The sequence below is a fragment of the Papio anubis genome, chromosome 1 (assembly GCF_008728515.1).
Source record: "Papio anubis isolate 15944 chromosome 1, Panubis1.0, whole genome shotgun sequence".
NCBI lineage: Eukaryota > Metazoa > Chordata > Mammalia > Primates > Cercopithecidae > Papio > Papio anubis.
Genome location: NC_044976.1, coordinates 129,362,343 through 129,375,273, shown reverse-complemented (window position 1 = coordinate 129,375,273; position 12,931 = coordinate 129,362,343). Strand labels below are relative to the sequence as shown.

Here is a 12,931-nt window from a genome sequence, read left to right as displayed (position 1 = left end):
AGTGTGTGTGGACACTGGCGCAGTTGTATTAATCAAAGTTGTGAATATTGTGTATGCTGTGGAGATCATCACAGCTGTAATGCTTGTGATTTTGGCTTGCATCCTGATTATTGCAGTGATCTTAAGAAACTGCTCTGCTGGTGTATGCCAAAAGGCATTTTCTGCCTGTGCTTCCCACCTTACTATTTTCTTACTCTTTTTTGGAAATGTAGCCCTGATGTACCTGCTCTTCTCTGCCAAGTACTCCTTTTTCTGGGACCAGTCCAGTCTAAAGTTTGCATTCATCCAGTCTAATGTTTGCAGTGCTGTCACCATTCTTCAACACAATTATCTGTAGTCTGAGGAAAACAGAGATAAAAAAAGCAATAAAAAAGCACATGCGCCAATCAATGATATTCACACATCATGTCAAATAAGACCAAATTCACACCTCCTAATTACCCAGGAATATTTATGCAAATATTTACATTAACATGTTCAGTGTGTCCTTTTTTGATGTACAGGTAGTAAATGATGTTTAGTCATTCTTATTATCTCTGTGGACTTAGTAAATGTCCTCAGGGGTTGACTAACCACAGAATTCAAAGAAACTAGGATAAAACTATGCACAGGTCCTTGGTTTATTATTTTTTGAATCCAGCGAGAGTCATAAAATATTGTCTCTCCCCTGACGTCTTCTCCAGCATATTCATATAGTAGTAAACACACATTTCTCTGTTTCTTTAACACATTGTTTGGACTCTATTTGGCATGATTTTTATACTTTCTTATGTCACAGTTTATATATCTTATGTCTCTCTAATCTGTATGCTAATTGAAAGAAGGTATCTTACTTTGTTCATCTCCACATTCCCAATGCTTAACAGAATGCTTTGTCCATAGAAACTCTTGGTAATAGTTTGCTGAATGAATAAATGAATAATTAGAGGCAGTCTTTATGTCTTGAAGCTATACATTATAGGAAAGGAAACTCAGACAATTTTCTCTTTTATTTATTTTTTTAAGAAATGTCATTTTTTAATAGTAAGCTTTTATAGTATTCCTGGGTAGAAAGGTATTTTTATAGAAACAGTTATTTTTTCTATCTTTTTCCTCATGAGTCCATAAAATAGTATTTTTATATCAATTTTTATTATACCTAATACATAAAATCAGTATTCTTTTAAGAATTTAGAAGTTTAAGATACACTAAAAATATATTTGACAATAACTCTCATTCTCAGAGGTAGCACCATTAATAAGTTCTATGTATTTACTTCCAGAATTAACAAAACTATGTTTAGCCACATTTACACATGGTATCTATGGGTGCATGTATGTCAGAGTATTTTTTTTAATTGTGTTAAATTATACGTAACCTGAAACTTTTAGGTATACAGTTTCATGGCATTAGTATATTCACACTGTAATGCAACTATTATCATCAGAATTTTCTTTTTTTTTTTGAGATGGACTCTTGCTCTTTCGCCCAGGCTGGAGTACAATGGAGTGATCTCAGCTCTCTGCAACCTCCACCTCCCGAATTCAAGCAATTCTCCTGCCTCAGCCTCCCGAGTAGCTGGGACTAGAGGCATTCGCCACCACGCCTGGCTAATTTTTGTAGTTTTAGTAGAGATGGGGTTTCACCATGTTTAGTAGAGATGGGGTTTCACCACCAGGCTGGTCTCAAACTCCTGACCTCAAGTGATCTACCCGCCTCGGCCTCCCAAAGTGCTCAATTATAGGTGTGAATCACTGCTCCCGGCCTGTCTACAGAATTCTTTTTATCTTACAAAACTGAAACTTTAGCCTTAAATCATAATTCCTGATTATCTTCTCCCTTCAGCTGCTGGCAACGACCCTTCTATAATACTTTCTGCTTTTTGAATTTGACCACTCTGAGTATCATATGAATAATCATATAGTATTTGTCCCTTTGTGACTGGCTTATGTCGCTTACCATAATTTCTTGAAGGTTCATCCATGTTGAGTCTTATGTTCATACCATGTGTCAGAGTTTTCTTTTTACGGCCACGGAATATTCTCTTGTATACCACATTTTGTCTATCTGTTCATTTATCCATGCACACTTGGGTTGTTTCCACTGTTTAGTTATTGTGAATAGTGCTGCTGTTAACGTTGGTGTACAAATAACTCTTCAAGACCCTGCTTTTAATTTGGAAACTCAGGCTATTTCATATTGAACAGAGAATGGCAGGGATGGGGGAGAGAATGTGTAAAGATAAGATGCAGAGTATATTTGCACTTAGAGACAATTTTTTTTTTTTTAAGACAGAATCTTGCCCTGTCCCTCAGACTGAAGTGCTGTGGCACAATCTCTGCTCACTGCAACCTCAGCCTCCCTGGGTTCAAGTGAACCTTGTGTCTCAGTCTGTTGAGTAACTGGAATCACAGGTATTTGCCACACACCCACTTAATTTTCATTTTTTTTTTTCATAGAGACAGGGGTTTCACCATGTTGCCCAGGCTGGTCTTGAACTCCTGACCTGAAGTCATCTGCCTACATCAGCCTCCCAAAGTGCTGGGATTACAGGCGTGAGTCACAGTACCCGGCCCATAGAGACAATTTTTAATAGTAAAATGAAGCTATACAATAGGTAATCCACTTAGATTTGTATGACTGACATAAACCTAGATGTAAAATGGGGCTTTCATTAATATCTTGAGACTCTAGTACCATAAACATAGTAATTAAACTTCGTCATTTAGTCATGGTTTTGAAGGCAGTGATACATTTAGTTCCACACTTGGCTTTATTTCCTACTTGCCTCTAAATGAGAAATTATATTCTTCCATTGAGCTCTTTTTAAGTATATTTCCCTGAATGGACCAAGTATGCCGGTTTTGTAAAGCTTCTGATAATTTAGGCTTAGATAATTCCCTTCAGGGTTGTTGTAATCAGAGATAATTATTAGTGGACAGGAGCATGAAGCAACTTTATGCAAGATATGCTAATGATACATTGCAAAATTATTCTTTAAGAGATAAGTACTTAGCTTTATGAGAAATTATCCCATATCAAATCCCTGTCCTTTACCCTCTGGTTTTAAAAATTGAATGTTTCAAAATGAAATGTATAAATTTAAAGGCTTAAATATATGTGGTTGACATTATTCAAATCAGTTTACAATAATAATTCTTTTACTATGTAGACTTACATGCAAAATGCTTTTTAGTCTTCCACCTAAATTGAGCCATATAATGATTTTCTGGAATAGGTATTAGTCATTACTGTAATTATTATATGCTTAATAAATTTTAAGTAAATTTCCAATAATCATCTGATCATTAAATGCTGGAACAATAATTTAAATCAGATGATTCACCTTCAAATGCAGTGTATGTTCTATTGGCCTAAGCTGTCTTCCAATTTCAATTACATAGTTAATTGTGTTTAGGAAAACCATGGTTTTAGGATTTTTCTTACTCAAAGCAGTAAAAACCAAGTAAGTTAACAGAAAAATAATAAAATAAATAAGAAAGTGAGAGATGATTAAGATAGGAAAAGAAAAGAGTTCTATTTTGTTGATTAGAGAATTATAAATGAGCAACATATACATCTGATAAATACAAGATATCTACTGTTCTAGCCCATTTATAAGTCAAAATTTGAGAAATTTTAAAACAAAAACTATTTCTGCAGAACAAAAAGTAAAACTTTAAAATAATAAAATTTTTATGAGAAAAAATAGTTTTACATTTAAGTTAAAATATTTGTCTTTATTTGTAATCCGCAGAAAAAGCTGAACTCCAAAAGATCCACAGAAAACAGGTATGGATTTTAGTGATTCCAGCTGAGAAGACTTTATAATTTTTGGATCTAAAGCATCTCTTAAAGTTTCTGAGTCTAGGAGAAGGTGGAACAGATCACTTTGCTCTGATGCCAGAACAGAGTCTGAGGCAAGTTGTTCAGTGCTGATTAAACTACCATGTAAAGTACAGACCCTCCCAGAGGTGATAACCATGGCCAAATATAACAACCCTCCAAATTATTCCAGCCCTTGTAAAAAACTGGTGTAAAATATTTCTAAATATATAATTCTCATTTTAAAATCTCTCTAAGTTTTGACTTCTAAATGGGCCAGAGCATTTAGATAATACAATTAAAAAAATAAAGGGTTTCTTTTTGCAGTTAACTGTATTCACTTTCACTTCACTTCGAGTCCTCTAAGATTATTTAACCCTTAACTTTATTTGAAAATTTACTTATTACTCAAGTTCATAATTCTCTAATAAAAAATAAAACTCTTTTCCAATTTTCTCTTTAAATAATCTGTCTATAACAAACACTGGTGCCTCCTGTAACCTCTGAGCACCAATTTATATAGCATAGCATGCAGTTTTTATTTATTTTATTTTATTTTATTATTTTACTTTAAGTTATGGGATACATGTGTGGAACATGCAGGTTTGTTACATAGGAATATATGTGCCATGGTGGTTTGCTGCACCTATCAACCCATCATCTAGATTTTAAGCCCCGCATGCATTAGGTATTTGTCCTAATGCTCTCCCTCCCCTTGCCCCTCACCCCGCAACAGGCCCCAGTGTGTGATGTTCCCCTCCCTGTGTCCATGTGTTCTCATTGTTCAGCTCCCACTTGTGAGTGAGAACATGCAGTGTTTGGTTTTCTGTTCCTGTTAGTTTGCTGAGGATGATGGTTTCCAGCTTCATCCATGTCCCTGCAAAGGACATGAACTCATTTTTTTTTTATGGCTGCATAGTATTCCATGGTGTGTATGGGCCACATTTTCTTTATCCAGTCTATCATTGATGGGCATTTGGGGCATGCAGTTTCATAGATTGTACTTCCTTTTATACTTCCATGGTATTTGCCATCCTTTCCCCTGAGTCCTTTTAAATAAGGGTCTCTATGTGATCAGAACCAATGAATATTCTCGGGAGGTTGTAGAAGTAGAAAAAGAAAGTCAGAGGTCCAAGTGTTAAACCCTCAAGGTATAAGACTTTTTCATCGTGCCCTTCCATCTGTCTCAGGGACATGCCTTGTTACGTGGGCTAATAATCATAAACAATGCTTAGAGACTGGAGAATCAATGTTGGTTTTTATGGACTTTGAGTGCAGGGTGGGACTGAATTTTAAGTCTTTAAATGCCAGAGTACTGTCAGAGCAAACTTTACCATGAATCTCTGCTGCCTACAATGACGGAAAACTCAAGAAACTCACCAGTTTTAATGTATCAAAACTTTCCCCTGAATGTCTCCTGTGGACTTCCACATTGTAGTTTTGCTCTAGAGATTTTGATTCTGGCCAGGTGTGGTGGCTCACGTCTGTAATCCCAGCACTTTGGGAGGCCGAGGCGGGTGGATCACCTGAGGTCAGGAGTTTGAAACCAGCCTGGCCAACATGATGAAACCCTGTCTCTACTAAAAATACAAAATTAGCCAGGCATGGTGGCAGGCACCTGTAATCCTAGCTACCGGGGGGCTGAGTCAGGAGTATCACTTGAACCTGGGAGGCAGAGGTTGTGGTGAAGCGAGATCGCACCACTGCACTTCAGCCTGTGCAACAGAGCGAGACTCCATTTCAAAAACAACAACAAAAAAGACTATGATTCTTATATACTCTTTTTTCTAATGTGGTGAGAAACTTAACATGAGATCTATCCTCCTAACACATTTTGAAGTGTACAATACTGTATTGTTAACATTTATATGATGTGTTGTACAGCACAGCTCTGGAACTCAATCATCTTTCATGGATAAAACTTCATACCTATTTAATACCCAGTTTTCCTTCCCTCAGCCTCTGATGAGCACTATTTACTCTGTTTCTATGAGTTGGACTATTTTATATACTTCATATAAGTAGTATCTTGCAGTTATTTGTCCTCCTGTGATTGGCTTATTTCACTCAGCATAGTTTCATCAAGGTTCACTCATGTTGTCATATGTGACAGGATTCCATTTGATATTATGATTGAATTATTTCAATTTCATGTACATGCCACTTTCATCAGTCATAGACATTTCAATTGTTTCTATTTCTTGGTTTTTGTTAATAGTGCTGCAATAAACATAAAAGTGCAAAAGTGCAAATATCTCCTTACAATCCTGATTTTAATTCTTTTGGATGTATACCCAGAAGTGGGACTGCTAGATTATATGATAGTTCTATTTTTAGTTTTTAGGAAATGCTACACTGTTTTCCACAGTGGCTGCACCATTTTACATTTCTATCAACAGTGTACAATTGTTCCAACTTCTCCACATTTTCAGCAGTACTTATCTTTCTATTCCTTTGGGAATAGCCATCCTAACAGATGTGAGATAATATCTCAGTATCGCTTTGATTTGCATTTCCCTGATAATTAGTGATGTTGAGCACCTTTTCTTATACCTGTTAGCCAATTGTATATCTTCTTTGGAAAAACATTCGTTCAAGTCCTTTGCTCGTTTTCTAATTTTCATTTTTGCTATGGATTTTAAGAAGCTCCTTGTACATTTTGGATTTTAACCCCTTGTTAGATGTATGCAAATATTTTCTTCCATTCCATAAGTGAACTTTTTTGTTGTTGTTGACTGTTTTCTTTGCTGTGCAGAAGATGTCCAATTTGTCTATTTTTGCTTTTGTTGCCTTTGTTTCTGGTACCATATCCAAGAAGTAACTGGCAAGACCAAACAGATCACTTTGCTCTGGTGCCTGAGCAGAGGCTAAGGCAAGCTGTTTAGTGCTGATTAAACTACTATGTAAAGTACAAACCCTCCCTGAGGTGATAACCATGGCCAGATACAACAGCCCTCTAAATTATCCCCACCCTTTTAAAATTGTATAAAATACTAAATATATAATTCTCATTATATATGATAAAAGTCATGAAGCTTTTTCCTTTTGTTTTTTTTTCCAGCAGTTTTACAGTTTCAGGTTGTAATTTAAGTCTTTAATCCCATTTGAATTGATTTTTGTACATAGCATAAGGGTCCAATATCTTTTTTTTATGTGAATATGCAATTTTTCCAACACATATGTTGAAAAGACATTTTTATTTCCTTATGATCAATTCTGCTGATTGGGCCACACTATTTCTTTTATAAAAAATAAACATTATAGAATTATTAAGCATTTTTATTTTCTTTTTATTATTATGATTATATTTTAGTTCTGGGACACATATGCAGAATGTGCAGGTTTGTTACATAGGTATACACATGCCATGGTGATTTGTTGCACCTATCAACCTGTCATCTACATTAGGTATTTCGTCTAATACTATCCTTCCCCTAGCCCACCCCCACCCCCCAAGAGGCTTCAGTGTGTGATATTCCCCTCCCTCTGTCCATGTGTTCTCATTGTTCAACTCCCACTTATGAGTGAGAACATGTGGTATTTGGTTTTCTGTCCTTATGATAGTTTGCTGAGAATGATGGTTTCCAACTTCATCCATATCCCTGCAAAGGATGTAAACACATCCTTTTTTATGGCTGCCTAGTATTCCATGGTGTATATGTGCCAAATTTTCTTAATCCAGTCTATCATTGATAGGCACTTGGGTTGGTTGCAAAGGGCTAATATCCAGAATCTACAAGGAAATTAAACTAATTTACAAGAAAAAAAACACAAATGACCCCATCAAAAAGTGAACAAAGGATATGAATAGACATTTCTCAAAAGAAGACATTTATGCAGCCGGCAAACATATGAAAAAAGCTCATCATTACCGGTCATTAGAGAAATGCAAATCAAAACCACAATGAGATACCATCTCATGCCAATTAGAATGGCATTCATTAAAAAGCCAGGAAACAACAGATGCTGGAGACAATGTAGAGAAATAGGAATGCCTTTACACTGTTGGTGGGAGTGTAAGTTAGTTCAACCATTGTGGAAGACAGTGTGGCAATTCTTCAAAGGTCTAGAACCAGAAATACCATTTGACCCAGCAATCCCATTACTGGGTATATACCCAAAGGATTATAAATCATATTACTATAAAGACACATGTACACATATGTTTATTAAGGCACTATTCACAATGGGCCATACAATTTCTTTGGTCACAAGGTTATCACATATTTGGCATTCTCGGTAAGATGATTCTGGAACAGGGAAACAGAATAAATAATGTTGATGGACAAAGAGAAGATTGACTAAAAAAATGAGGAGCAGAGTGCCATGATAGTCATATTGATATGGATTTGACTATGTAAATACTTTCAAGCCAAATAACCATAGAATGAAACTTTGTTTTTTAGGGACTGTTTTCTCATATAAAAATGGGTATGATAATACTTGCCTCACAGAATTTTTAATGATTAGAAATTAATGTAAATTGATCATGTTAATATGTAAATATTTCATAGATGTTGGTTCTTTTCTCTTAAAGATAAAATAATTTCCTCTCCTTATCCCAACTTCAGGCAAATATTCATCAGTGCATGTGTTATAGTGCAGTCTCTAAAATTACGTTCCTGCCTTTACTACTAAATTTGACTTGAATATAATGAAACTATATGGAAAAGTAAAGTAATCCAGACTTTCAAGAAGAGAATGTAAAGGACTCTCAGTTTTTCTATGTGAGATCCAAGAACAGGGGAAACCACAAATGTAGAATCAAAATATTCTCTTGTAGATCATGGAAGTTAGATTAGTCAAGTTGTATTTACACTGGAATGAAGTTTGGCATGGATAGCCCCACTGGCTTGTAGAGAGGTCTAAGAGCACCCCACTATTTTCTTTTTCCTTGTTTGTTTCACTGTTGTAAATTAGTCTAAAATAACTATGCCTATGGAAAAAAGTCTACCTCCTTTTGTTCTCCATTAAAATTAGTACATAAAATAGGATGATTTGTACCATATATATTAGAAGTCAGCCATATTTTCCACTTTTTTGTGACATCGTTAGTTTTCAAATAAGGTATCCTAATTTTTGTTTTACAAAATATTAATGAACACATTGTATAACTTTTTTTGTTCCTTCCATTTAAATGATTAAGGGTACAACTAAATCAGATTTTTAAATACCAAATTGATGAGGTTAGAACTAAAATCTTATTTTGTGAAAGACTCTATAGAAAAAGCCAGGATAATTCATTGACCTAAAGGCTGTCAAAAATCTGCAGTTGAGTTGGATGAAGTTGTTGAACTGTATTTCCAGCAATATATGGGGTTTTTCCCCTAAGTTTTCATCCAAAAGCCTTACTTTCATTTTTTAAGTCTTATTGAGTAACTTTGAGAGCCAGAGCCTCCCAAAACTGCTGAGTCACCCAGTATCTGCAATAGTTAGCAGTTGCCTCAGCTGAATATGTCTTCGAAAGATAATGTTGATTGTGTGTGGCTGGTGAGATTCTAGGACCAAGCAAGAGGTGTCCCCCCCTCCTCCACATACTTAACGTTTCTGTATTTCTATTTGAATTCAACTAGACAGTTCCATCTGAATTATTTCTCTCATTCTCTCTCTCTCTCTCTGACACATTTTATCTTGCCAGGTTCTAAACCTTTTGGAAAAATGGAGCAATTTCCAAAGGAAACCGTGAGTACATATTTCTCTTCCATGCAATTAGTCACTAATATTATTAGGAAAGGTGTCTCCTTTAAACTTTCTATACTATCTTTCCCAAGAACATTAATCATTACTTTTGCTTTTAACAAGTAGATAATTTTAATTTTAACTATTTTTTGTGAACAATAACCTTGAGCTTATGTCTGTGTGGCACCATGACCCAGTAATGACTTAAGTCTGCTCCCATAGAGAATAAGTAGGGAACTTGAAGCAAAATAACACCCGGTAACAATGTGAGTCTCCATGGAATGATCTAATTCTATAGCCATGCCAGTAATGGCAATTCGCAGAGTAGCAATTAGGAGGAATAACGGGAGATTAAAATTTAAACTCTATATTAAACATTTTGGCTGAGGTAAGCTAGGGAAAATGGTATCCATATCCAGATGAATGAAGGTGAACCCTATGGTGATTTTGCTGGATATTGTCACAAACAGATTGGCTCCCTCTCTGGGAAAAGGATACTTATATATTATTTTAGGGTAAAAGGTTGTATATTTCAAAAATCAATTGCAGACATGCTAATAATTTGAAATTTGTGATAATTGGGTAGAAGATGGCTGAACTTTTGATTTATAGTGTTTGTGAGTAAAGCAAGTAAAGAGTAAACAATATATGAGCTTTATTTTTAAGTACAAAGAAAAAAATTTCAAACTATTGCATATATCATTAACTAATTGCAAGTCATTCTTAATTATTTACTAAATTAAGTTAAAAATAATAAGCACTTCTCAACACCTTTTTAGCCCTTGAAAGCAATAACATTGTATTTCTTTTTATCTATCTGAAATTCTGTGATTTTGCTAACTTAAACTTGCTCCATGATCAGTTCAATTTAATTCTATCTCTAGAACTTACATGCTAGCACAAATTTATGTAAAAAATGGGGAGAGTCTTCTGGATAATCAAGAATTTTTAACCTAAACAGTAGCTATATCAGGTTAAAAGTTATGTAAATATACTACAGCTTTTCTAACACCAGTCCCTACAGACTTCAGGATATCTGAATCTAGGTCCAACATGAGTAAATGCCTTGGCACATATAAGCGGGGCAACACGTTAAGTATTTGAGAACTAGCAATTAACAGAATATTTTTAACTTGCAGGTTGTGGAGAGCAGTGGGCCAAAGGTTTTGGAAACAGCAGAAGAGATCCAGGAGAGGCGTCAGGAAGTGTTGACTCGGTATCAAAGGTTCAAGGAGCGGGTCGCTGAGAGGGGTCAGAAGCTTGAGGATTCCTATCACTTACAAGTTTTCAAGCGAGATGCTGATGATCTGGGGAAGTGGATCATGGAGAAAGTCAATATTTTAAATGATGAGAGCTATGGAGACCCAACTAATATACAGGTCACTCACTTCTCTTGATTGCCCCAGAGCAGACCCTAAGATCTCTAGAGAAGGAAATAGGTTTTTCTTTATATTAATGTTAATGGGTATGTGTGGGTACAATTAGATTCCATTTAGAAACAAAAATAAGTCAGTGGAGTGGGAAGTTAAAGAATTGAATTAAGAGAAAATCTAAAAGTGCATTTTCTCTTATGAAGTTGGAGAGGTGAGACTGAGAAAATAAGAATCAAACAAAAAGCGGCAGCTTTTCAGTTATTGAAAGCACAGAACAGTTTATTACAATGAACTTCTATTCAGAATATACATTTTTAAAATCATTAACCAAGGATATTGTTTATTGATAAGGGCATAGGATACTTTACATATTTTCATGGTGAAGCATTCATTAATACCAAAAGTAAAAAATTACATCATTTTTTTTCCAGATCCAGCACAAACATTATGGTAATGTAAGTGTATATCTGGTTAACTGTAGTGGAAGTGATGTAACAGAAAAATTAGGCTATCTGTTAGAAACAGTAATTCTGCCTCTAAATAGTCCATGTCTTCAACTTCATAAACATCGGATGTTATTTGCAAAGGAGATTTATTCTATATAGAATTTGATGGTTATAATACTCATCCAAAATTGATCTACAGGCAAAACAGCAACTGCTAAATCAAGAAATTTCTGACAAACTATGTGATTTTTGATAATTTGGACGTTAAGAAGGGAAATAGGGTGAAGAGTCATCAATGCTTCTGAAGCAACTGTTCTCCACTCTTCTCAGAAAGATAAATTAGATTTTAGTTAACCTGGTTAACTCAATTGCTATTCATGGCTCCTAAGTATTTCCTAAAATGTTATTCATGGGTCTCAAGTTCTAATGACAGGTTTCAGTAGAAGTTTGGTGAAAGCTCCTACCCGATTCTGATCACCTAAAATTATAGCATGTGGTGCCTGTTCTCCACTCCTCTCAGAAAGATGAGTTAACCAGAGGTTTTTTTTCCCCTCAATTGCTATTCATGATTCTCAACTTCAAAGGAGAGGTTTCAGTAGAAGAAATTTGGTGAAACCGCCTACCCCTTTCTGTTCACCTAAAATTATAGCATGTGACATTGTCATAATCAAAAACAATTCATTTGTACAGGAAACACCTAGAACAAGAGCAAAATAATGTGCTATATTGAATGGATCAATTTATAGATTACAAGAACAGGCACAGCATGAAAAAAAAACTCTCAATTTTTTTTAAAAAAGTTATTATAACTATCATCTTTCTCATTGTGCTCTACTTTGAAAAAAAATCAGTTATTCCTCTTTCCTAATGAGGAAGGACACTGTGTGTTACACCCTTTTATTCCTATGGCAGTCTATTGAGCCTTTAAAATAAGGCTCGGCATAGGTCATAAGGCTCAACATAGCTCAGAATAGTATTTACTGAAAACTTCCTAAAGCCAATAGGGACAGGAAAACACTCTTTATGGCCTCTAACTGAGTCTGGGACCTTTTGAGAACCTGTGTTCAGTGGCTCTACATAGAGTGAACATTTCCCGTGAAGACTCTGCTTCATTAGCCAAAATCTCTGATTTCTAAACTTTAGGGGAAATATCAGAAGCATCAATCCTTTGAAGCAGAGGTGCAAACAAAATCAAGAGTCATGTCTGAACTGGAAAAAACAAGGGAAGAACGATTTACTATGGGTCATTCTGCCCATGAAGAAACGAAGGTATGTGTATGGGCCCTTGAAGAAGTTTCCAATTATTGATTATGTTATCAGGGTTTTAACTGATTATATGAGATATAAACCTTGAGGTGACTGGCTTGTACCCAGGACTCCTGCCTCTTATCTTCCCTTGAGGTTGAGGCAGAAACAACGATGGGATATCCTTGTGTTTCTTGGGGTGAAGAGAGCTGTGATATGAAAGCTGTCATTAAAGGGCATAAAATTCCTCCTATAACATTGCAGGATAATTTGGCTCAAGATCAAGCCCTCTTAAACCTATTCCACATTGCCCTGATCAATTAATTTCTTCCAATGTTCTTTCTAATTACTTCTTCTAACCTCAATGTCCTTGTCTCTTAACT

The 12,931-nt window shown here is 35.4% G+C and overlaps 1 protein-coding gene across 2 annotated transcripts in view; it reads left to right on the top strand.

Moving 5' to 3' along the window:
- The first annotated feature begins 9,161 nt into the window (after window positions 1-9,161).
- SPTA1 (spectrin alpha, erythrocytic 1) overlaps window positions 9,162-12,931 on the top strand; it is a 75,644-nt gene continuing 71,874 nt past the window's right edge. The window contains exons 1-3 of one of the 2 annotated variants that reach the window (XM_003892874.5): window positions 9,162-9,487; window positions 10,624-10,863; window positions 12,447-12,572. In XM_003892874.5, coding sequence (XP_003892923.3) covers window positions 9,464-9,487; window positions 10,624-10,863; window positions 12,447-12,572 — 390 coding nt within the window. In that variant the 5' untranslated portion in view covers window positions 9,162-9,463. The remainder of the gene's footprint in view (window positions 9,488-10,623; window positions 10,864-12,446; window positions 12,573-12,931) is intronic. The other variant, XM_031654258.1, reaches the window with a different exon arrangement.